Consider the following 25,398-nt stretch of genomic DNA (forward strand, 5'->3'; position numbering starts at 1 on the left):
AAAAATATTAAATTTAAATCAGACTCGGCCTGTTCATATAAAATTTTTCTATAAAAATGAATTTAAAAAATATAATAAAATATTAAAATAAATGTTTCTTAACAAATTGAAAATACATTCAAAAAGCTTTTATAGTTAAATAACACTAATATAATTGAAATTTAACAAGCAAATGCCTCTAAAATATTAGAAAAATTAACAATAAAATAAGAGTTATATAATGTCCAAAACTAACAACAAAATAATTATAATTCAATAGCAAAATGGTAGCAAAACATAAATGAAATGGCAACAAAACAGCAATAAAACAGTTGATTTAGAGGTGATCATGGGCCGGGCCGGGCCGGGTTCGGGCCAGGCTCAACTAAAAATTTAGGCCCATTCATTGGGCTCGGGCCGGGCCGGGCCCAAAAAATGGGCTTAAAATTTTGCCCAAGCCCGACCCAAATAAAAATACTAAAACCCTGCCCGTATTTATTTTTATATTATTTCATATAATTTTTAAATATATATAATACATCAAAAATACTAAAAAAATCAAAATAAATATTTTCCAACAAATTGAAAATAAATTTTAAAAAATATGTAAACTTAAATAACACTAAGATAGATGCAACTTAACAAGCAAATACCTCTAAAATAATAATAAAATTAACAAATGCCTTTAAAATAATAACAAAATTAATAATAAAATAAGTTTTATACAAAATCCAAATAATAACAACAAAATAGGAGCAACTAATAGTAATATGGTAGTAAAATAGGGAGAAAACAACAAGAAAATAACATTAAAAAAATAGCAGAATTTTTTTGTCATTTAGTGAATTCGGGCCGGGCCAAAAATACCTTACCCGAGGCCGGCCCATTTTTTAAACGGGCCTCATTTTTTTTGTCTAAGTCCATTTTTCGGGCCTATATTTTTGCCCAAACCCTCCCACATTTCGGGCGGACCTTCGGGCCGGGTAACCCGACCCATGAGCAAGTCTAAGTTGATTCAAGTCAGGCCGAACCCAAGCCAAAAATTCCTACCGAAGGCCTGACCTATTTAGAAAATGAGCTTTATTTTTTTGTCTAATATCATTTTTCAGGCTTATATTTTTACCAAAATCCTCTCACTTCTCGAGTGAGCCTTTGAGCCTGCATGGATGACCCGACCCATGATCAAGTCTAGTGAGAGTGAGTGGTTCATCAGCTACAGGTATAATTAGCTCAAAATTTGATTGCTAGCAACTTATGTACAAAGTTTGAGTAATTTATCTTAAGTAGGTAGAGATATGATGTTTTTAGTGAAAGTGAATACTTTTTGTTTAGCTATAATTAGAATTGTTTAGGAGACAGGTTGCATTGTAATTTAAAAAAAAAGTCAGAGATCGAGGTAACTCACTCAACTGGAATTTTTATAGTTTAAAAAATAAAAATATATATATAAATATTTTAAAATTATTTAATTTAAATTTAGGTTTACCTAAGCTTGTTGAAGCACAATCCAAAACGAGCTAAGTTATCAAAGTGAAGCAAATCACCAAATTTAGATGAATCATTGCATGTGAAAAATATAATTTGGGCACAACAGTAGTTGTTTATTCTTTGACCATCAATTACAGATTTAAAAGAAAGCAAAAGTAAAATGGTTGTTTAAAGAAAATCAATAATAAAACTCCTCTCTTCAGGAAGAGGAAAAATGGAAAATTCTCTGCATGTTGATGGTATATGTTCTCTGCCGAAAGTTGAAGATGGTGGCGGATTGCGGGCGGACGACGATCGTAATACAAAGAAAGTTAGATTCAAAGAAGATAATAATGGGGAAATCACTGATATGTTGGTGGAAACGAGATCTAGTCCTTCAATCACCTGGAAGGACAAACTGTTGGGGATTAATTCTGGATATCTGGATAAGAAGGGATTGGTATCTTCTGGTTATAGTGCTGATGAAGACTTAGAATTTTTGGAGGGAGATATACATAGATCTATGGTCAATGGAATCCCTGCCATTGATTTTTCTGAGAGGATTCAACAAATTTTATATAAAGAAATGGAGCAAACAGTTGTTTTAAAACTACTTGGAAGGAATATTAGTTATGGGGCTTTAAACACCCGTATAAGCAGGTTATGGAACCCTTCCATGCCTTTCCATCTCATGGACATTGAGAATGGATATTTCCTCGCTAAGTTTCAATCCCCAGATGACTATGCTAAGGTTTTGTCGTAGGGGCCTTGAATGATCTATGGACAATATCTGACTGTCCAACCTTGGACAAAGGATTTTATACCATCTCAAGCATATCCAAGCATGGTGCTTGCTTGGATAAGACTTTCGGGTCTTCTAAGGTTTCTATATAAAAGGAGAATACTCGAAGAAATAGGAAGAATAATCGGTAAAGTGGTCCAATTGGACTTCAATACAGACAGCAGAACTAGGGGAAGATTTGCCCGAATGGTTGTTTATATCAATCTTGATAAACCCCTGATTGCTCAAGTACTTGTGAACGGTTTACATCAACAGGTCGAATATGAAGCGCTACCCACGATTTGCTTTAATTGTGGGAAGTATGGCCATACTAAAGAGCTTTGTGTCACAATGCAACCGGGATCGTCATCCGGAAAGGAGCAAATCAGCGATATTCTGATAAAGGTGACGAACGACAGAGATGGTATTATGTACGGGCCATGGATGGTGGTCGAGAAAAAAATAAGCGTAATTCTAGCAACATTAATCCCAGTAAAAAGATTCTTCGGGATCAAGGAAAATCAGGATCCCGTTTTGACGCCCTGAAAACTATAGAAAATTTGAATTTGAATGATGGAACAAAGAAGGAACAGAGGGTCAAGCGGTGGATTTTGGAGATTCTTTGAAATCTGGAACATCTATGGTACAGTTAAGGAAAAATAATCGGGGAAAGGAGCAGATAGAGGGAATTAAAAAGAACTTTGGGCCTGAGATTTCTAAAGAGTGCAGGACTACTATGGACGGTCCAATAGTCCCACACATTGCTGCTTCTGCTGAGGCAAATGGCGTACTAAGCCCAGATGGTGCTAAATCAATTATGGCCACTTGCTACGATGGGCCAAGTCAATTTAATGGGGTGCTGAATTGGCCGAGCACTAAGTCTGATTCTCAAGTTGACATTCTAGGGGGTTTTTCTAAGTCTTTAAGTGGTCCTGATATTAGCACGTTGATCGATGCAAAATGTTTTAATTCATCTACAAGTTTTTCTAATTCTTCAAATATGAATATTTCTTGTTTTAATCCTGTTTTTATTGGACATGAGGATAACGATGGTGATGTTTTAGATAAACAGACTAAAACTGATTCGATGGTGCCAAAGTTGGTTGAAATTCAAGTCACTGATTCTATTGGCGGTCTAAATCCTCAGAGACATACTGTCGTCTCATTCAACAAGAAGGAATCAGTTGGAGGGGATCATTTAAGGAAAAAGAATGCGACAAATTCTGGGGGTACTAAGTCTCGTACCTTAGGAACGGTGGTTAATAAAGATGGAGGGTTTGGGGCTATTAAAAAGATCAATAAAATTACGCATGGGAAAGGGATTAATTTTAAAAATAAAATTTCTTCTAAAGTTCCTTTGAGTGATTCTATGTCTAGGTTGGCTCAGACAGTTTCCATATTGCAAGGTGATATTTCGGAGGTGGTTGGTCCAGATTCTGGTAAAAGTATCCAGGAATGATCCGTTTTTTGGTTATTTTGGCTTTTATTTTTAGAGTTTTTTTATTCTTTGTTCTTTATTATCTCTTGTCTATGGATTTTAATTTATCTATTTTCTCTTGGAATTGTCAAGGATGTGCGAGTAGTAAATTCCTACGGGTTTTCCATGAGTATAATCTTGAGCATAAACCTGATATTGTTTGCCTTTTGGAGCCGAGAGCTAGTGGTAAAAAAGCTAACGCTATTATTGATAAATTGAGTTTTGATTTCTCTCATCACATTGAGTCTATTGGTTTTGCAGGTGGAATTTGGGTTGGATGGAAGGATAATATTTGCATCAATATTATGCATAACCATCCTCAATTTATGCTTCTACATGTGCAAGGTAATATTGTTTTTAACTCTTTTTATATTTTTGTTATGTATGGTAGTCCTGACAGAGTTAAGAGGAAGACTCTTTGGACCGATTTATTAGAAGTTTTACCTCCTGACCCCCTACCTTGGCTTATCTTAGGGGAACTTAACGCCATTCTCTCTCCTAAGGATAAAAAAAGTGATCGGTCAATGGGTAAAAGATGCAAGCTTTTTGGAAATTTTGTTGAATCGTGTAATCTGTAGGATCTTGGGTTCATAGGGCTGGCTTTTACTTGGCAAAGAGGCAATATTCATAAACGTATTGATCGGGCCTTAGCAAATAATTCTTAGATCTTTGTTTTCCCGCGTACTTTAGTATTCCATCTCCCGCGTATTAAATCGGATCATAGACCCATTCTTATCTCTACTAACCCTAATCGTAGCCTTCCTAAAGGGAGACCTTTTCATTTTCTTGCAGGGTGGACAAAACATGCAAATTTCAAAGAGTTGGTTTCTACTAAATGGAGGTTTACAGGTAATATGGCTGACTCTTTATCTGATTTTCTAATCATGTCAAAGAGTGGAACAAGTCCGTCTACAGATTTTTAGGTACACGCAAGAGATATCTTATGAAGTTGCTTGGGAATATTTAGAATGCCATGGATTGGTCTTCCTCTAGTAGACTAGTCGATTTGGAAATGGAGGTTCGAGATGAGCTGGAAAATGTACTTTATCATGAAGAGCTTCTTTGGAGACAGAAGGCCAGATATGACTGGCTTTAGTTTGGTGATCGTAATACTAAGTTCTATCATAGTCGGACCAGAATATTCTCAGAGATGAGGCTGCTAGATTTTTTGAAAGGCTGTATGGTGAACCTCTTACTCCCATGAGTATTCTTCCTTTGGATGTTTTTCCTCGTTTCAAAGAAGAGGACATTGATTTCCTTAAAAAGCCAGTTTCAAATGAGGAGATTAAGAAGGCCCTTTTTGACATGGCTCTGCTGAAGGCTCTAGGAAGTGATGGGTTTTGCGCACACTTTTTTCAAAGTCAGTGGGATTCCGTTGAAGAGGCGGTTTGCAATTGGGTCCAGGGAATCTTTACTAGTAATAAGATTAAGGAGGATCTTAACAATACTTTAATTTTGCTTATTCCTAAGAAGGAGTGTCCAGAGGATTTCAGCCAATATCGACCAATCAGTCTGTGTTCGGTTATGTATAAATTGGTGATGAAGGCGATCGCCAATAGATTCAAATAGGTGTTTCCGAATTATATTTTATCCAAGTAAGCTGGTTTTATAGCAGGTCGCAACATTTTTGATAATAACTTAATTGCGCAAAAAGTTATACACTCGATGCGTAGTAGGAAAATTGACAGAAATTGGATAGCCATTAAGTTGGATTTGGAGAAGGCTTATGACAGGATTAGCTGGGACTTTATTGATGTGACTCTTGTAGTTGCTGGGGTTTTCGAGTTTCTTAGAAAGGTAATTATGAGTGCTATATCTTCATCGTCTATGCAAATATTAGGGAATGGGGTTTCGTCTCAATCCTTCAAGCCCGTGCGGGGGATTAGACAGGGCTGTCATTTATCACCTTACCTTTTCGTCCTTTGCATGGAATGGTTAGGACATAGTATTCGTTCTGAAATATCAGCAGAAAAGTGGCGTCTGATTCAGCTCTCTAGGTTTGGGTCGTTCTTATCTCACCTTTTCTTCGTTGATGACCTTGTTATTTTCGGCAAAACAGAGATGGACCAAGCTATCTTGCTAAAGGAAATTCTCAAAAGTTTCAGTGACTTTTTTGACCATAAAGTCAATGCAGGGAAGAGCAATATGTACTTCTCCAAAGGTGTCGATGATAGCTTATGTGACCAGATTAGCTATTTTTTTGGCTTCTAAAAGGTTCAGAATTTGGGAAGTTTTTTGGGAACACCTCTTTTTCATGATCGGGTCACTAAAAGTACCCTAAATTTTATTGTTGATAAAGCGAGACGTAAACTTCAAAATTGGGAAGCCAGGAAACTTTCTTCAGAATTAAGAAGCCAGGAAACTTTCCTTTGTAGGGCAGGTTACGCTTGCTCAATCTGTCCTTCTCGCCATTCCTAACTATTTCATGCAGACTGTTCTAGTTCCGAAGGGGGTGTGTGACGAGATCGAAAAGATTGCAAGACAGTTCATTTGGGGTAGCTCTATGGGGCATTCTAAATGTGCGTTGGTGGGTTGGGAGTCCATTTGCAAACCTAGGTGCCGCGTAGGGCTTGGGTTAAGGCATCTTTATGACCAGAACAATTCTTTCCTCATGAAAATCGCATTTAATCTCATCTCTCAAAAAGATGCCTTATGGGTTCGTGTCCTTCGTTCGAAGTACGGATGGAAAAACCATATTCCTTACTCTATTCACAAAACTAATTGTTCTCATATTTCGTACTCCCTCTCTAAGGTGTGGCCACTTTTACGTGAGAACATCATTTGGTCTATTGGGGATGGATCTTATATTCGTAGCTGGAAAAGACACTTGGATTCCTGAGGTTGGTCTCCTTTTCCTTATGCTCCAGTTCATTCTAGTCTTAATTTTGAGTGTAATCTGAGAGACTGGGTTCTACCGGATGGTACTTTGAATTTGGATTTGGTCCGTTTATGGTTGTCTGAAGATATTGTTATACACATTGTTAGTATTCGCCCACCACACCCTGGCGGAGGAATTGACAGGATCATTTGGGCTCGTTCTGGTTCAGGATCTTTTTCCATCTGAAGTGCTTATTGGACCTTAAAAGAAAGTTCCTAGGGTCCTTCAGATGATTCTTGGAATCTTGTTTGGAAGTATCAAGGCCCGCAGAGAGTTTGTCTTTTTCTTTGGCTTGCAGCCAAATAGAGGCTTCTAACTAATGCTGAGTGTTTCAGAAGAGGGATTGGGCAAAGTAGTGTGTGCTCTCTTTGTGGACATGATTTTGAAGATATTCTGCATGTTCTCCTCGATTGTAAGATGGCTAAGGAAGCTTGGATGCTCATTGTTCCTGTAGAGAGACGGTTCAGGTTCTTTTCTGACCCTTTTCAAATTTGGTTTTCCACTAATCTTTCTTGTTATAATAAGTTGCAGGACAAAGGAATTACTTGGTCGTGCCTCTTTGGAATAGTCGCTTGGAGACTGTGGAAGAACAGGAATCTGTTCATTTTCCAATATATCAATTGGTCGGCTTCTGAAACCATTAAGTCTTTCCTCAGCTGGGCTCTTCACTTTGAACCGTTTTTTATTGAAGCTAAAACTACTGTATCGAATCATGGAGTTCATCATCACTTGGCTGATAATTGGGCTCACTTGTTTACGGATGGAGCTGTTGCCAGAGATTCAGGAAATGCAGCAGCACGAAGCGTGATCAGGGACAGGAGCGGTAATTGGATTCTGGGGTTTACTCACTATCTGGGTAGATGTTCCCCCTTGGAGGCAGAACTTTGGGGCATTCTCGATGGTATTCTTGTATCTTTAAGTAAGAGCTATAAAAAAGTCCGAATCCAGTCTGACAGCCTTGAAGTGGTAAAGGCTTTGTCGATGGAAGTACTAGTGGACTCAGGCAATACAATTCTCAGAAGAGTTAAAAGACTTTTGCGTTCTGAAGGTCAATGGGAAATCAAGTATGTTCCCAGAGAGTGTAACTTAATTACGGATAAACTGGCAAAAATCAGTCTCTCTTGGAAGTCATCCCTTCAGCTTCTTGAAGCTCCTCCTGATTTGGTGATTTCAACTATTGAGCAAGACCATGCTTTTAGGAGTTTTTAATCGGTTTTTCTTAAAAAAAAAAGAAAAAGAGAGCAAAAGTTGAATGATATACTTGGTAGGTTGAGATTCAATCTCCCAATTGAAAAGTACAAAATTACCTTTGGTCATAATTTTAATGCTCAAGTCAGTTTTCTTATTGAAAGTGAATAGTCCCCTTAGACCGCATTTCATGGAACTACATCCTCAATATAAATATGAATGTACTATAATAATAATAATAATAATAATAATAATAATCAAAATAACTTAATTAGAAGGAAACCTGTAACCAAATTATAATATTGGAAATCATGACATACATTTCCAAAATTTATTGAGAACTAACATAGTATTATCCTTAAAGGCTATTAGAGTTGCGGATTGCATCGCGAAGCAGATGGTGGTGTGATGGATCAATTGGTCATTCTTGAGGAACCTCCTAGTTATGTAAGAAAACTCTTGAAAGATGACATTCGACAATCGTTGTTGATCATAGATAGATCATATTAATTGCTGACGTTATATTAGATTTATTATCTAAGCTTTATATTTGCCAAAAAAGAAAAATCATATTATCATTAAAGAAAATTTACACTAACAATTATTGTCGAATTTATCAGTATTTGAATTAGCTTATTGGGTCATGGACTAATTTGTAAGGACTGTTAATTGAGGGGTTATATAGTTGAGGCCTAGATTTTATATTACAGCAGAAATAAAAGGGTTTATGCAGTAATTTCGAAAGGGTTATTTTGCAATTAACCCAAAAAAGGAAAATGGCAAAACCCTCCATTGCTTCTCTGTATCGTCTATCAAAAAAGAACAGAAATTCTTTCCGCTTCTATCTCTTCCCTTGTACCCGTAAATTACATAATTAATTATTAAATTATGGATAAAATTATTTAATTAAAAAAATTACAATATAATTTAAAGTTTTTAAAAATATTTTTTGTCAGCTAGCTGTTAAGTGTATTTTTTTAATTAGTATGCTAACAGTTCTTATCTTCTACTTTTATTATTTTCTGTCAATTTAATCTTGATTCCATATAAAATTATTAAAAGAACTCAAAATTATTTTTTTAAAATAGAAAATTCTATATGAAAATTGTAGAAAAATGAAATCTCAAAAATGTTATTTTTTAAGAACTAATATGTATGAGAATTAAACAAAATTATCATTTAATAGAATCTAGTAACAAATTAAAAATAAAATAAAAAAAAGTTTAGATAATTACATGTTTCTTTAGTGTTTCTCGAAACTAAATTAGTAATATCTTCAATTTAAGTTTCATGCTTTTGAAAAACATCTAAACCTAATATTATAAAAGCTTGTAAAATCAACTTTGATGCCATTTTTTTAGCTAAAAAATATAAAATATACCACAAAATTTTCTTTTTTTAACTCAATTCAGATTTTCAATTCATTGAAATTAATTTTCAAAACCTAAGTTGTAAAACTTAATAAATTAAGTTGACATGATATTACACATATGATAATATGTTTGTTATATCATATTTTAAAAATGGAAGGACTTAACGAGCTATTTTGAAAATGGAAGGACTTAACGAGTTTAACATTATCGTTTGGTGGAACTAACATTTTAAAATTTAAAAAGTACAAAACTAAAAATGACTAAATTAAAATACAGAAATTAAATACACAACTTTCATAAAATAGAGGGACTAATAACCCAATTTAACATTAAAACTTCTATGAACTAATTTCGCCTTTAAGCGTATTATCGAACCAAAAATATATCGATTGGGATGGTAAATCACGGTCCAAAACCCTAAATATTTTTCCCAGAATGAAAGGAACCTAAAATATTTTTTAGTACATTGAAGTCTTCAAAATCTCGCCGCCGTTTCGATCAAAAATAAAAATCTCACCGCCGCCATTGTAATCAGGATCTAAGCTGATTCATTTATGGCTACGGCCACTTCCAATATACGGTCCCCGTCGATCACACTCTTCGGAAAAGGGACAGTCTCCTATCAGAGAACAGCAGCACCGTTTCAAATTCCCCAATTTCCTCTGAACCGCCCTCGTCTCACCGCTCTTTTCGCTTCCCTCCACGACGGGAATAACAAAGACGACGGAAGCAATAAGATCACGAAGTCCGTCGGTTTGGAGGAGCTTTTCGAGGATTCCTCGTATGACGTTGTTTCAAAAGACTCCCCTTTTCATCCCAGTATGATATCCCCGTTTTCGCTTTTCTTTTTTGGGTTTATCTTTTGTTTTTAAAATTTCCCATTTTATGTTATGTTATTCAGGGCCACTTTCTTCAACCCAGTTCTCTAATTCAGTCTCTGCTGGCTCTCGCCTTCGCGTTGCGTATCAGGTAGTATTTTAATCTCTTTTTTTTTTTACATTTACATAGCAATAATAACATTATATATATTTTTATTTTATTAACGTCAGAGATTGGGTCAAGATTATAATTTAATTATATATTTATAAAATATCGTTATAATTCAATGAAATTGTTTGATTAATTTGTGTTCAAATTTTAAAGGGAGTTCGTGGCGCCTACAGTGAAGCAGCTGCTGAGAAGGCCTATCCAAATTGTGAAGCTGTTCCTTGTGATCAATTTGATGCTGCTTTTGAAGTAATTACTTGAAATCTTTTTTTTTTCCGTGGATAAATACTTAGTTTTCATGTTAGAAAATGGGGTTGATTTTGAATTTGCAAGCATATTGATTAATCTTCAGGGAGAACTGCTTTTAAGTATTATTTTATTTAGGCTGTAGAAAAGTGGATAGTGGATAGAGCAGTATTACCGATCGAGAATTCCTTAGGTGGTAGTATTCATCGGAATTATGACCTCTTGCTTCGCCATAGCTTGCACATTGTTGGGGAAGTTAAGCTTGCAGTTCGTCATTGCTTACTAGCCAATCATGGTGTTAGAGTTGAGGACTTACAAAGGGTTCTTAGTCATCCTCAGGTATGATGTAAGATTTAACCTACTTGTTGACTAAGTTTTCTTGTTGTTTGTAATATATTTGTTTTAACTCAATCATGTTTCAGGCTCTAGCTCAGTGCGAGAACACGTTAACAAAGTTAGGCTTGAGTAGAGAAGCAACTGATGATACTGCTCTTGCAGCAAAGGTGAGTCATGATTTGAAGTGTAGAAATTTATTTGACATGAAAGATTATGTAAAGCTTAGTAGCTGAATGTGCTGAGTACATTATGTTCTTTGATTGTCTAAGCATTGCATATAGGAGGTAGGCAGGAACTGATTTATCTAGTTCAGTTATGGTGATCCTTGCTGATCCAAAATTGATCAAATACATTTTATTCTCTATGAATATAGCAAAGAATAGAATTCAGATTACATGATTGCTTTTAGAATTAATTGCCAGTATAGCTTGAGTAGTTCCTAGTTTTGACTGATTTTATGGCTGTTTATATTTAGTACGTGGCTTTCAACAAACTAAAAGATACGGGAGCTGTTGCAAGTTCTTCAGCTGCAAAGATATATGGACTGAACATTCTTGCTGAAGATGTTCAGGTTTATGTTGGTTTTAGTTCTTCATAATTGCTTGGTGTTGAATATTTTTCAGAACTTTTAAATCTGGTGTGCCTTCCCTTTTCAACAGGATTATTGTGATAATGTTACTCGATTTCTCATGCTGGCCAGGGAACCCCTTATTCCTGGTGTGGAGAAGCCATTCAAGGTTAGCCTTTCAATGACAATACCATTTGCAGTCAAAGTACTTGGTTAAAGCTGTTCCTTTGCTATGCTGCATTTATGGATCATTGTTGCTCATGAAGTTTTTCTATTATATGCAATTAATCTGCAGACAAGTATAGTTTTCTCACTAGAGGAGGGTCCTGGTGTTCTTTTCAAGGGACTTGCTGTTTTTGCTCTTCGGCAGATCAACCTTACAAAGGTTATTTTTTTTTAAATTCTCTGTAAATTTGTTTAAGTTACTTTGGTAAACTACATCTGAAAGGGTATTTTTTGGGGGTTGTATTAACATCCTTTATTTATCTGTTACCTTTGATCAGATTGAAAGCCGTCCCTTGAGGAACCAGCCTTTGAGAGCATCTGATGATAGCAACAATGGTTCAAAGTAATTCTACTAAATATCTTTTTCTTTTGGCACTTATCAGATTTCACCCTAATTCTGTGAATGTCTTGTAATTAGATATTTTGACTACCTTTTCTATGTGGACTTCGAAGCATCCATGGCCGAAGAGAGAGCACAGAATGCCCTAAGACATTTAAAGGTATATTGCTCTGCCTCTTCCATAACCTTTTAAGAGAATTAGTTAGATATCTAACAATATGTTCCCTTGGCAGGAGTTTGCCACTTTCTTGCGAGTTCTAGGGAGCTATCCAGTGGATACTACCATGTTGTAAACAAGTTGTGGATCATGGTATTATTCAATGTTTGAACAAATATTGAGGGTAGATTGATGACAGTCTTCAACATCTTTACAATGATTTGGTGGCAGAATGTTGCTAGATCATTATCTTTAGTAGAATTTTGTATAATATTTTCAAATTAATTTTCAGAGCTTTAATAGCATGCTGACCAAAATGAGGTTGTTTGGACTGATGTCATTGGTGATTTAATAGGAGTAAAACAACTTTTTCTCTCTTAGAAGTTAAGGAAGAATGTCATTTTATCATGTCAATCTGTTCTAGCTCCTTCATGAATTATTTTGTTGCTGAAGTGAGTAACCTGAGACATGATCACTAATTCATTGACTCTTGTATGCAATATTATTCTATAATAAGAATCATTCTTTTTCAGTGGTGGGTAGCCTTGAGAAAGAGCACAAGGAACTGTCGTTCTGAATTGTTCTTTTTTTTTTTCTTTCTTATAATGCTGGGACTGTAAGTTGTGTAATGGTGGTCGGTGGGTGCATGATATTTCACAGTTTTACGTTAGGGTGCTATTTCTAGAATGAATGGTGATTATCCAGTTATAATCCTTTGAGAGATGGTCTCATGGAAGATTGTTGTTGGGTCTCTAAGAATGTGAAGCATATTATGAGAGAGAGAGTGAAGCATATTATCAGAGAGAGACTTCTATCCTTTTTCTGATGGCTAGTACAAGCTATTCTGTTGTCTGTCCTTGTAATTATTGGATGAGCATAAAGGTAGTTTGAATTCAAAGCTATTTAACTTACAAATGTTTTATAAACTATGCCCTAGCATGAGTTTGAACACAAAAATGATAATTTTGCTACACCCAAAATATAGGTTGGATCCACACATGACAATAAAAGCCGCTAGAAACCTTGTCTGGTTGAGTTATGGTTATGGCCACAATAAATGCTTTTTATTGCATTCCAACTAGCCTCGACAATAATGCAGTTGGTATTCTATTGCAAATGTGAGTGCCATTTCCTTATTAACAATGTAATCTAAAGTTAGGGTCTATATACATAATGCAGATATGGATGTATATTGTTAAGCATTTTGGTGGGCGTTATGTTTCTAACACTTGATTGATTATGCTGATGCAGAATTTTCCCAATATATTTACTCACGATACTACATAGAAGGTGGAGTTATTATGTTGAGAGAAAGGTTTTGTCAGTTGATAGCCAAGCCAACCAGAAAGCCCACTGGACTGCGCTATGGAGGGATGCTGACAAATATGGCTTTGGCTCCATGATACCCTGTAATTAAGCGCAAGTAATTTTTTGTTTTTACAAGCAGGTGGTGTCTTCTTTTAAAAATTTTCCACGGAAGTTTTCTTTTAAATTACTTTTAAACTGGGCATGCTTATTTCTGATTTTATTATTATTATAGATTTGACAATTTTGAAAATAAATTTATGACACGACACATTTGATAAACATAAAAAATAGTGAACATCTTAAATGCCATGTTTTCTTCTTTTTCATCCCAACTAAATGGATGTTTTCAGTATCTTTGAATTTTATATTTATTTTTTATTTCTTACGTTCCCTCTTATGTTCTTACGATTGCCCACTGATAACCAACAGATTGCAAAGACACTAGCCATGGCCAAAAAAAGGAAGGGTTGATATTAATTTCGGCCTCAGAATTTGGGGCAATTAAATCCACTTTAGTATTTTATTTTATTTTTTTAAAAATTTGACACTCGAATTTAGCAATTTGATCCTTGAATTTTGATTCTATTAAAATTTGATGACATAGCACTTAGATTGTCACAATTAGACTTGTTCATTGGTTGGGTTTTGTTTAGGCTTAGAGGTTTGCTTGAGATTTGAAAAGGTTTGGGTAAAAATATTAAATTGAAAAAATAGGTTTGAGTAAAAAATTAAATTCGTTTAAATATGGGTTGGGTTTGGGCTTGAATAGGTCCAAGTTTAGCCTGATTTATTTTTAGGCGTATAATATGTTATATTATGTTATTTTTACATATTATGAAATTTATAACTTGTATAAAAAGTTAAAAGATAATTATATATGAGATTTTAATAAATGAAACTTATATAAAATTATCAAATATTAAATTAAAATCATATAAAAAGTGAATATTAAATTAAACTAGTATAAAAAATTTTAAAAATGTAATATGGGCATGTATAAAAATGGATTTTGGTTAGTTATTTTTAAATATGAAAGGGTTTGGACAAAATTTTAAGCTCATATTTTAGGTTGAGTTGGATTGGGCTTAGTAAGCATGAGATATGTCAATATTATGTATAAGCTCGGTTGAACCCGACTTAATTTGGTGTATTAACACCTCTAGTTACAAATTTATAGAGTTATATCATTACACTTTTACATTTTTCAAATTTAAGATTAAAATGAAATTAATTGTCAAGAAATCATAAACGACATTAACGAAAATTAAATAAATAAATAAAACTTGTGAACTTAGCAGAGCTTGTGGTCTAAGATACATGAGTTAAATTATGCTTTTAGTTCTTATACCTTGCAAATTTAATTCTTGTATTTTAATTTGATTAATTATAGTTCATGTACTTCTCAAATTGATCAATTTTAATTTTATATTTTTTAAAATTTAAAATTTTAATTTTAACTTGAATATAGCAGTTAAATTTGTTTAATTAAATTCAATTGCTAGTATTATATAAAGTATATAGTTTTAGATTTAATTTATATTCTCTAGTTGGATCATTCAAAGTTTTTATGGTTTATGGTTTTTAAATTTTGGAATGGTAAATAATGATCATTAATCTATTTATTAAATTTTTTCCAGTTGAAATTTTATAATTTAAAAGATGTATGAAATTAAAGTTTAAAAGCTAAATTTAGATTTTTGCAAAATTTAATAACATACATGCGTATGCAAAGAGCAGCTTTGATTCACGTGTGGGCCGCATAGTAATCTGCGACTTTGATTCAAGTGTCTCCAGCAGTAATATTTAGGTACGGGTGCAAGAGTAAGACTTTTTTTCAAGTACATAGAAAATTTTGAAAATGTTCATATTTGTATTAAATTCATACTCATACTATAAATAATTGCTCCAATCTATGGCAGGAAGGTAAAAACAAACCATAAATCATGTTAGCACTTGGCAGCTGATTAGTGAAGGCCATACGCAAGCAGCTTAACAGAACAACCATGGAATCCGAATCCAAACTTACATTGTCAAGGTGATGACACCCCACATTTTATATCAACAAAAAAAGAAAAGAAAAAAGAGAAAATATGCTGTCACCGGTGTTCAGCCATCGTCATGACCTAACTACAAAGCTTTAAAATAGTGGTGGTTGTGAACAACACAGCAAGAAGACTCTTGGTTCGAGTAACCCAAGTATCTGTCCAAATAAGGTGTTAGAGAGAGATAATAAGATAGTAAAACATGGCATCAGTGCAACTTTGGTAGGGCATTCCTCATTGTTGCCTATTTCTGTGGCTTCTTCCACAACACCCCAATCTTTTTCAGCATGTTCCCATTTTTCTTCTTCAGCAATTCCTCATCACTATCTTCGGCATAAGGTGAGCCAACTTTTCCCTTAACTGGATTATAGTTGCTATCAAGTGAACCAGTTCTCTCCATGAACTTCCCATTATTACCTGCCGAAAGCATTGAAGCAGCTGCTTCTGCAGCCTTGCGCCACTGGTCAGATTGCACCTTTAACCTTCTCAGCTCTGCTTCCATTTCTGAATTGGCAGTCTGTGCAGCCTCGAGCTGCTCAGTCACCCTGGCAGCTCTCCTGTTATTCTTATCTGCCTCCTCCATTGCAAGCCCAAGCTTCATAATAGCTTCTCGCTCGGCAACCCTCGCCTCGTCTAGCTCAGCAGCCACTTTATCATTTGTTTTACCTTTGTCCATGTCCCTTTTACTGATTTCCAACCTCAGCATCTCGTTCTCTTCCGATATGTTTTGAAGTTCTGTCTCTTTGTCCATCATATTTGCCTTCAGGTCAACAATAGCTTCATTCAGTAACTTTAGCTCTTTTTCAAGTTCTAATTCTCGCTGGCGAGACAGGTTTTTCTCAAGTTTCATGTGAAGCTCTTCATTTTCCTCTGAGATACACTGCAACTCAGTTTCCTTATCCATCAGATTAGCCTTCAAGTCAGCAATATTGAAGTTTGCTTTCTGTAATTCAGCTAATAACTCTGCCTCTTTCAAGCTTGCTTCAGATTTTATCTGCTCAACCAGTTCATTCGCACTCTTTATCTGTTCGGTGTTTAGGGTTTCTTCTTCATGGCATTTAATCTCAGCAGTTTCGAGAGCAGATCTTAAACACGCCACCTCAGACTTCAAAGAAAATATCTCTGCTTTAAGCTGGTGAGATTGCTCGGGTTTCTCACTTTCTCCAGCTTGATGCTCAACAGCAATACAGTAACCATCGGACTCAATAGAGAGGCTGCCACCAGAATCAGTCATTTCTGCCTTCAGTTTGTGAACAAGTCCTTCAAGTGAATAAACACGTTTCCTTGATTGGTCTAAGTCAAAAGCAATGGAGTTGTAAGCTTCAACGGCCTTCATGCCTTCTGACCTAAGTGCTTCAACAGTCTTTTTGGCAGCTTCTAGTTGTAGCAGAGTCTCATTTGCCACTGCTTGGGCCTGAGCTTCCGATTCTTGGCTATCCTTAAGCTGTTTCTTCATGTTCTCTACAAGGGATTGAGTTTCAACCAGGTTTCCTTTCAAGCTCTGAAGCTCCAAATGAGCTGATTCTGCTAGCTGGGTCTGTGCAGCCTCGGATTCAGTCACCTTTTCAAGCTGATCCTTAAGTCGCTGAATCTCATTCACAGCTGAGACCAGAGCAGCTGAGTCAAGAGACTGTTGCCTCTGTATAGCTTTGAGCTCTGACTGCCATGCTTGATCCCGTTCTTCTGAGATCTTATGGAGCTCGACAACATGAGTTTCCTTGCAAACAGACAGCTCAAGTAGCTGCTTTTGGGACTCCTCGAACTTTGCAGACAAGGCCAACAGTTGCTTCTTTGACTCTTCAGCATCTTGCTCAACTTGCTTCCTGCATGATTCGGATGAACTTAACTGATCCTTTGCTTTCTTTAGTTCTTCTTGAAGCTGTGAATTCTGTACTTCCAGTTCAGATATTCTGCTCGGGCGCTTCTTCTGAAACACGTAGAGAGGATAAGATTAGATTTTTCTCATAGGATTCAAAGAGCCATCATTCTAAGTGCTAACTCTACTTATAATTCAAAACATTAATGTTTATTTGATGCCAGTACATGTCTCATCCACAAGGTCTTTGGAAAATTAACTGCTTCACCAAGCCTACCATCACCATTATAGAAGCTTAGAAAATTAACTCAATGAAAGATATCAATGAACAAAGCAAACCATTAGTTTTCATTGAAAATAGATCAGAAGTTAAAGGTGGAAAATAAGCCGATCATCATTCATAAGACAAACAAGTTACTTATTAGCATGCTTCTATAAAAAGGAGAAAGGGTTGTAGAAATACCAAGTATGAAGAGGTACTGGAGTAGAGTTTGTGAAGCAATATGAAGCCTTTCAACACTCAAAAGGCCATAATAGTTGGGTTTCTTATGCACTTATCAAAAACTTTCTAAGGTTCATCACTGTTCTCTAATATTGTATAATGTTCTCTACTTTGCATACCTCAGAGGCCGGGCTTCTAGGTGAACGACGCTCAACAACTTTAGGGCTTTTCTCTTTCGAAGTTCTACTAGTTGAACTTGGAGTCGAGGCAGCCTCAGTGTCTAGTGTGGTTGGTTTGAGTTGACGAACAGCTCGATGAGAGACCCTTTGTGGCCCTTCTGAAGATCCATTTCTGCCAAACAACAGTTATCCAGTGATTTAGCATAGATTAAAAATAAAAAGGCAGGATAGGGCTCAAAGACTTCGAGAAGACATTTAACATGCCTCCAGTTAGGATAATTAACTGACTGTAAATTCACTAGAAATTTCATATCAAAGCTGAAAGCTCTACATGTTTGTTTATTAGACTGCATTACAAAACAGTATAGGTTTTAATTTCTAACCACATTGTGGCTGGAAAAACCGAACAGATACAGTGACAAACAGAACTTTTAGAATATGCCATTTCCTTAAGCACTAATGTGGGTTTTTTTATTTAAAATCATGCTAAAAATAAGTCATAAAAAATGTAATACCAGCTTTCTGACATTAGGTCAAGAAAAGGATCAACACCTTAGTTAGATCTCATAATGTTCAATCGATCTCATTGTACTCAGAGTACTTTTGGGCTACTTACAAACTAAAACCAATTATGGATGAGCAAACATGTGAAAGTTAGCTCCAATTCTGATAGAACAAAACCAAACAACACTTTTCTGGAAGGTAAAAAAAAAAAAAATCAATACTTCTTAAATCACCTAAATCAGTGGAATCTATAGTTTATTTTTGTTCTATCCTTATTCCAGTTTTCAATTATATACTTGTTTTCCCACCAACATCCTAAATCAAGTGATAAACAAAGGAACAAATTCCACAATGGTCTCAACAAATGATAAACCACAAATAAATTTTATCAAGTGCTTCACTTACACTATTTGCTAGTGCCATTAGGGGCCTTAGCTTATCCTATCCTCAAGATAGGAGACAAACAAAAAGGTTTTACCTTCATGCAGAAAGAGACTGCACCCTAATACGGTTACCAGACAATATGACCCTTATAGTAGCTACAAGATAAAAATCCGAAAGAAAGGAACTCCAAGAAAAAATCTTCCCCGTACGCATTGGCACCAGTTAAAACCCAGACAACCTAAAATATTAAATGCATTATATCTAAGCACTTGTTTAGATGACTGACCCACCGATTAAGTTTAATTTTAAAGAATAACTACATAAATGCATCAACGAAACACACTAGGAAACCTCTCACGAGCGAAGAATGAGCAGTAATAAAGGCAATAGAATTTAGAAGGTACCTTGATTTTGGTGTCTGCATAATTTCAAGAATATTATCCCTACACAAAGTTATGAAAGAAAACAAGTTTATTTATCCTACACCACTTCAATGCTTCCCTGACCCACAACGCCTGCAATAACAGATCGGAAAATTATCACGAGCAGCGACAGAAGAATTCAATGCAAATGTGGGTTAAAAAAACACAAGATTTAATGAGCTCATATGAAAGACCAAGTGCTCCTTATCATCACATATATGAAACCACAAGGGCATAAAATATATGGCAAACCAAAGAATATCTTCAAGGAAAAAGGTAAAAGCATAAGTTATCCACTAATTAACCAGACAGTAACAGCTACCCTTCCTCTTTACCGCATTCAATGCTACCCCAAGACCCAACTTTTGTTTATGGTCCATGAGACATTATTATAGTCACAAGGGACCCTACAGCTTCAGGGATGGAAACAGACAATTTACATAAAAGTACCCTTTTTTTTCATGTTTTCTTTATGGATTGCATTTCGACACTCCAAAAGGGGCATTACTGTAATCTAGCAAGTGAGATTTCTCCCTCCATTGTTGCCGTGAAATGAGGGGATGAAATGTAAAAACAAAACGTGGGGGTTGAATATTAAGAACAACATGGAAAAAATGATTTCAAATGCCACTCAAACCTTTTTTTTTCTTTTTTTCTTTTTTGTTTATCTTGGTCCAAAACACAAGATTGACTGCTGACTCGGTTGTTTCTCAGGAAAACATTTTCTAGGAAAACACTCTTTCAGCTAAGAAAAAATGTTCAAACTGTTCAAAGTACCCTCAAGACAAGATCCGCAGCAGCTTATAAAACCAAAAAAAAAAAGCTCACCATTTTGCTGAATAATAAAAGAAAAAAAAGAGACTACAGAGACCAAAAAGAAAACCGTTCTAAGATTCGTTTTCTTTTATAAAAATCTATCTCAATAAAAAGGAATAAAGTCTGCAAGGCTGCCATTACAAAGCTCCTGAATTGAACACAGAGCGCTCAGAAAAGGAACTTTTTTTTTTCATCAGTTTCAAAGGGGGAAAAAAGGAAGAAGGCCAAAACCCAAAAGAACATGAAAAAACAACACCACAAATACGCGAAGAAAACCCCACTTTGAACATACAATGGCAAAATTTAAAGAAAAAGGAATTGTCTTTTCCTTGAAAGCACTTCCTTGGGAACTCAAAGAAATAAAAGAAAAAGAGCATGTGGCAAAGTGAACTTACCAAGTGTAGCAATGTAACAACTAGTACAAGCAAAGGAAATGCCGAAATGGGTTAAGTTCTAAAGCTTTGTAAGATAAGTTAGAAAAAGTAAGTAAAAGGAACAAAGAAGAGGACAGAGTGGGAATGGAGTTCAAATCAAAAGGCTGTTTTTTCTGTGGCTCTTTTCAGCGGGGTTAGTAGAGTGTTTAGTCTTCTTTGCATTGCTAATCTTCTTCGGCGCGGAAGCCGAGGGATAGTTGATCCATTGCTTTAGTTTATTAGTCTATGGTTTGTTTGTTTGCTTGTCGTAGCTGGTAGGAGTAGTTTCTTTTCAACAGTGGGAATAGGAAAAGAATGGGAGGGGTAGCAATAAACTAGTGAAAAGGAGAGAGAAAGTTAGTACTATTATTATTTGTACTATTTTTGGTTTAATGTTTCTTTGAGTCCCTGTACTCTTTAAAATTTTAAAATTTAGTCCCTCTATTTTTCTTTAAATTTAATGCTTGTGTAGCATTTTTTCTAAAACGGTTAATATAAATTTTGGTATACAAGTTTAGTTTCAATTTTCTATTTGGTACCAGATTTTCTTTTGTTTTGATTTGATGCATAATTACATCATTGAATCAATTAATATTTGACATTTGCGCTCTAGTCAAAAAAACATAAATTCTTAATTAAGACAAAAAAAATACTTAAATATCAAACTCAACACTAAGCTAAACTCAGGTGCATGAAGGGGAAAAAATTAAAAATCAAATTAAAAACTCATGTACCAAAATGAGCATTGAAACCATACTTAAATACCAAATGTTATATTTACATTTTTTAAAAAGTACTTTTGAAAAAGTTGAAAAGGGCTATGAAAAATTATTTTTGAAAATTTTGATTTACAATTTCAAATATTTAGCATTGTTGTAAAAAAAGTAAAAAATTAAAATATTTATTTTAGATATAATATTATAGAATAAAAAAATAAGTTAATTTTAAATGATATTTAAATTCATTAATATTTATGATATATGAAATTTCAATTTTAAATATGTTTAGGCAATTAATATAAATTTAATTATATAAATCAGATTTTGCATTAAAATTATATATAAATATAACTCTTATAAATTAATAAAAAAATTTATAAGTGATGGAATAATTAATACAAAGTATCATTCATTCTTAGCTTTTTATTACCATGATAACTTGTTATTAAGAAACATTCAACTTAGGTTATATAAAAATATTCTAAAAAAGTTTAAAGCTTAAAAAAGCCCTTGTAATTTTTCAAAAAAAAAAAAATCAAGCCCCTATGAAAGTCATACTTTAGTAACGCCTGGTGTAATTAACTCCTTTTTATCATTACTATATTAAGAAGGAAAAGAAGATGTGAAGGTTTATAGTCATGTTATTTAGATGGAAGCTCTAATCACTTCAAGCAAATCTTAACTCGATTCTCATTGTTTTCAATTTGACAAATATTTGATAATATGCCTTTAGTCACTATATTATGAGTAAATTTTTGTTTTGGTCACTTAATTAAAAAAATTACAACTCGGTAACTGAACTATTCGAAAGTTTTCATTTAAATCATTAAACTATTCAAAAGTTTTTATTTAAGTCACCAAGCTATTAAGTTTTTTTTTATAAAAAAATTCCGCTAACGAGCTCTAAGCGACAATTCGACAATTAGTACGGTGGATTAGTGTAGTCAATCTAAAAGTTGATCTAGCAATCAATGTCGGAGATCAGAGAAAAAAGTTGTTTGAATTTTGTTCCGCATATTTTTGGCATACAAATTTGCTTCATGAAAAAAAAATTGAATTCTGGAAGAGATGAGAAAAGAGAGTTTTTTATTGGTGCAAGCAAAGCAAACAGAGAAAACTAAATAACATCAATTTTAATAGCTCAATGACTTAAATAGAAACTTTTTTTAATTAAGCGACTAAAACAAAAAAAATTATCTATAGTCTAATAACTAATAATATAATTTACCTTAATATATATATACCAATAAACTATTAATAATATTAATGTTTGACTCAATCAATTCAATAGTCCAATTCAACATTTTCATCATTGATATCAACAGCAAAAGAGAAAATGTCATTAGATATATTCAAAATAGCATTTAATTTTTTAAAGGAAATTTTTAGTATTTAATTTAGGTTTTTATGTTGTTTCCATTTTTTTTTTGGAAAAAGGCTTCAAAATTTTTCTATTTTATCTGTGGATTTGGGTTGCTTTTTAAATGTATTTAAGCATAGAATGGTGTGTTGTAATTGGGCAGCTTCTTTCAATTAATCTTAATTAAATTAAGACCAAAAGGAAAATTCAAGAGACTTGCATAAACATCATCTTCGTCCTTCTTTTATATTTATATTATATATATGGGATGGGATCTGTGGCGTTTGCATTGATACTTAAGGTGACCATATTTTGGAGCTACAATCAAAATTCATTCATCGCAACACAAAATATGGGATCAACATCTTATGTTTCAAAACCTTGGAGCGAACTAGTGGGATATTCTAGTTTTTCACTTTTTGAACTGGCGCAAATAGATTTATTTGAAAATTTGATATCCAAGGAAAATTTTAGGTCTCTAGTGCATATAAACTCCTTTAGGAGTCTTATGACGGTTGCAATGACCAACATAGATCAAACTTTCCTTGGAAGGCTTTATGGAAGATGAAATTACCTTTTAAGATAGTTATGTTTATTTGGAGATTGCCAGAATAATTTACCGGTAAGATTGGAACTCAGAAAATGCTTGATCAACATTACTAAGACTTGCCCTATGTGTGGTATTGAATAGGATTTTGTAGATCACTTATTTATGTTGTGTTCATATACAAAGGCAATGTGGTTTGATTTTTCACTAAGTATTTGTAATGGACCAAATTTGCCCGACCCACATAAACAAAGAACAAAAAAAAAACCAAAAATAAAATTAAACCCAAAACAAAATTAGACAGTCCATTTACAAATCTAACCCAGACACAAGCCCAACATTACAAGGCCCGATTGCCCCAAAATATTTGAAATTTTCAGAAACCCTAGGGTTTCTATCCACTCCAGCGCCGCAGCCTCGGTCGCCCCGCACCCCACGTGCCTCCGTCAGCGTACCATCTGCCCGATGGTTGCTTCCTTGCACCGAAATAGCAAGGTTTTCCTTCATTGACCCTCCGTAGACCTGCAAACACGACAAAGAAGGACAACAAGAACAAAAGCAGAGCAACAAAGATAAAATGCATAAAATTTAATAGCAAATACACAGTGTTGTAAAGGCTATAAAAGCCAGAATCGACGATGTAATAGGGATCTTTTTTTTTACAGCATATTAATCAAAAAAATTCAAAGCAAAAAAAGTGATTCTTTTTTCGATTTAATATTTCGCAATTCTTTCTGGCAAGTTTTTTCTTGTTTCTGTATTATAGGGATTATTTACTAAAGAAAATAAGAGGGAAATGATAAAGGAAAGTCACTTACCCGAGCCTTGAATCGTTGGTGTATCATCGGAGTTCTTCTCCATTAAAATCGAACCCAACAAAGGTGGGAACTTTCTTTTTGATTCTTCGTGGTGGAAAGTGTCAAATCCTCGAATAGGGGTCTAAACGGGGTTAAAGAACGAGAAGACCACCCTCCGTCGACCGCCGTTTGCGGTGGCTACATGGCGGCTAGGGTTTGGTCTCTTTAGGGTTCGCAGAAATGTGGAAGAAGGGGCTGCTCTCTTTCTGTTTGTTTTGCAGAAAAAAAAGGAAGAAATAAAGGAGTAACAAAAATTTAGTTTTAACAGCAATGCAAAACGGTGCCGTTTTGCACCAAGGGCATCAGCACTAAAACGGCGCCGTTTTAGGCGACCCGCGCGCGACCCGACTCGCTCCAGGGAGGAATCCGCGTGTTTCACTCATTTGGGTTTATTGCGCGTTTGGTCCTTTCATTTTCAGGGATCTACAACATGGTCTCTATTTAATTCTTTTATTCTTTTAAATTTCGCCGCACATTTTGTGCCTGCTTCAGTTTAGTCCATGTTGAAACGCAGCGCATAGGGGCAAAGGATAATTTCCTAATCAGCCCTCCATGTGTTTCAGCGTGTTTCACCTAGGTCCCCGATGACCTATTTTTGTTATTTATAATTTTTTCCCTTGAATTTCAACTTGATCTCAGCCTAGTCCTAGCCTATTAATTTGTCTATTTGTTTATTTATTCAGTTTTTTTTGAACTGTTTTAGTTTTATTTATTTTAAGTTTGTTTTAATATACCATTTATTTTAAATCACTTCACTATTATGTATATTGAGATCAAATTTGCACATTTTAAAGTATTATTCTTTTATTATTATTATTATTATTATATATTTTTTATTTATTTTAAACTATCATACATACTTTTATTTGGAGATTATACATATACCTCTTGTTTTACACTATTATATATACGCTTATTTTAAGTTTCCTATATGTCATTTAATCGCATTATTTCGCCTGCTAGTTATCTTAAATTCTTTTATTAGATATTATAAACCTCTTTGTCATTATTTGATCTAAAAATTCATATATTACCTATATTAGATTGTTTATATATATATGTATATATATATCTTTTATATATTATTTATTTTAAAGTTACTTTTCATATATTATTTACGTCAAACCCCTTCATACTATTTTCAAATATTTTAAATAATTTATTTTAGGTTGCCCTATATATTATTTTGTCATCTTGAATATTAATGATTTCTAAATTTTTTATGCCATTTACTTTAAATCGTTTTTGTAGTATCTACTCTAAACTTGTTTTCCATACCTATTATCTATTTAGAATTGTCTTATTGTTTATTCAAATTGCTTTATCATTCATTTTATTTCTTTTCGATTATTAATGTTGGTGCCTAAATTACTTGTGTTGTTCGATTATCGCCATTACGCATCAAAGTTCTTTATTCATGTTTTCATGTATTTGTGGTTCATTATTATAACATTCATTCGTAAATTATTATGCCATGCTCGATATTGTCATATATTTTCATTCCATTAAAGCCATTTCAAAAACCACAAGTGGTACGTTCGTTTTATTCAAAATAAGGCAACATTTCGTGTTTGGAAATTTCGAGAA

The 25,398-nt window shown here is 34.2% G+C and overlaps 3 protein-coding genes and 1 long non-coding RNA gene across 14 annotated transcripts; 2 read left to right on the forward strand and 2 right to left on the reverse strand.

Moving 5' to 3' along the window:
• The first annotated feature begins 5,369 nt into the window (after positions 1 to 5,369).
• Positions 5,370 to 6,768, forward strand: LOC107890071 (uncharacterized). The gene is made up of 3 exons (XM_016814586.1): positions 5,370 to 5,883; positions 6,080 to 6,472; positions 6,572 to 6,768. The coding sequence occupies exons 1-3, from the start codon at positions 5,370 to 5,372 to the stop codon at positions 6,766 to 6,768; spliced, it is 1,104 nt and encodes a 367-aa protein (XP_016670075.1).
• Positions 6,769 to 9,501: 2,733 nt separating this feature from the next.
• On the forward strand, positions 9,502 to 13,641 carry LOC107889242 (arogenate dehydratase/prephenate dehydratase 2, chloroplastic). Of its 5 annotated transcripts, XR_001681697.2 has the most exons (13): positions 9,502 to 9,962; positions 10,045 to 10,112; positions 10,287 to 10,379; positions 10,515 to 10,715; positions 10,799 to 10,879; positions 11,188 to 11,283; positions 11,372 to 11,449; positions 11,576 to 11,665; positions 11,784 to 11,848; positions 11,924 to 12,005; positions 12,079 to 12,155; positions 12,988 to 13,120; positions 13,254 to 13,498. XR_001681697.2 is itself a non-coding variant. In XM_016813597.2 (12 exons), the coding sequence occupies exons 1-11, from the start codon at positions 9,698 to 9,700 to the stop codon at positions 12,136 to 12,138; spliced, it is 1,179 nt and encodes a 392-aa protein (XP_016669086.1). In that variant the 5' UTR covers positions 9,502 to 9,697; the 3' UTR covers positions 12,139 to 12,155; positions 13,254 to 13,641. The 5 variants fall into 5 exon arrangements, 4 of the variants coding, with proteins under 4 accessions (XP_016669086.1, XP_016669085.1, XP_040932408.1 ...); XM_016813597.2 differs by lacking the exon at positions 12,988 to 13,120 and having other exon boundaries at positions 13,254 to 13,641; XM_016813596.2 differs by lacking the exons at positions 12,988 to 13,120; positions 13,254 to 13,498 and having other exon boundaries at positions 12,079 to 12,534.
• A 1,633-nt stretch (positions 13,642 to 15,274) lies between these two features.
• Positions 15,275 to 20,660, reverse strand: LOC107889243 (interactor of constitutive active ROPs 3). 7 transcript variants are annotated; one of them, XM_016813599.2, is made up of 4 exons: positions 20,311 to 20,660; positions 19,082 to 19,192; positions 17,790 to 17,961; positions 15,275 to 17,279 (listed from the first exon to the last, which is right to left on the reverse strand). In XM_016813599.2, the coding sequence occupies exons 2-4, from the start codon at positions 19,099 to 19,101 to the stop codon at positions 15,597 to 15,599; spliced, it is 1,875 nt and encodes a 624-aa protein (XP_016669088.1). In that variant the 5' UTR covers positions 19,102 to 19,192; positions 20,311 to 20,660; the 3' UTR covers positions 15,275 to 15,596. The 7 variants fall into 7 exon arrangements, with proteins under 7 accessions (XP_016669088.1, XP_016669089.1, XP_016669091.1 ...); XM_016813600.2 differs by lacking the exon at positions 20,311 to 20,660 and adding an exon at positions 19,928 to 20,239; XM_016813602.2 differs by lacking the exon at positions 20,311 to 20,660 and adding an exon at positions 19,737 to 20,239.
• A 2,428-nt stretch (positions 20,661 to 23,088) lies between these two features.
• Positions 23,089 to 24,449, reverse strand: LOC107889245 (uncharacterized). The gene is made up of 2 exons (XR_001681699.2): positions 23,773 to 24,449; positions 23,089 to 23,476 (listed from the first exon to the last, which is right to left on the reverse strand). It is a non-coding gene; the product is annotated as an uncharacterized lncRNA (long non-coding RNA).
• Between the last annotated feature and the right edge of the window lie 949 nt (positions 24,450 to 25,398).

The sequence above is a fragment of the Gossypium hirsutum genome, chromosome A09, assembly GCF_007990345.1.
Source record: "Gossypium hirsutum isolate 1008001.06 chromosome A09, Gossypium_hirsutum_v2.1, whole genome shotgun sequence".
NCBI lineage: Eukaryota > Viridiplantae > Streptophyta > Magnoliopsida > Malvales > Malvaceae > Gossypium > Gossypium hirsutum.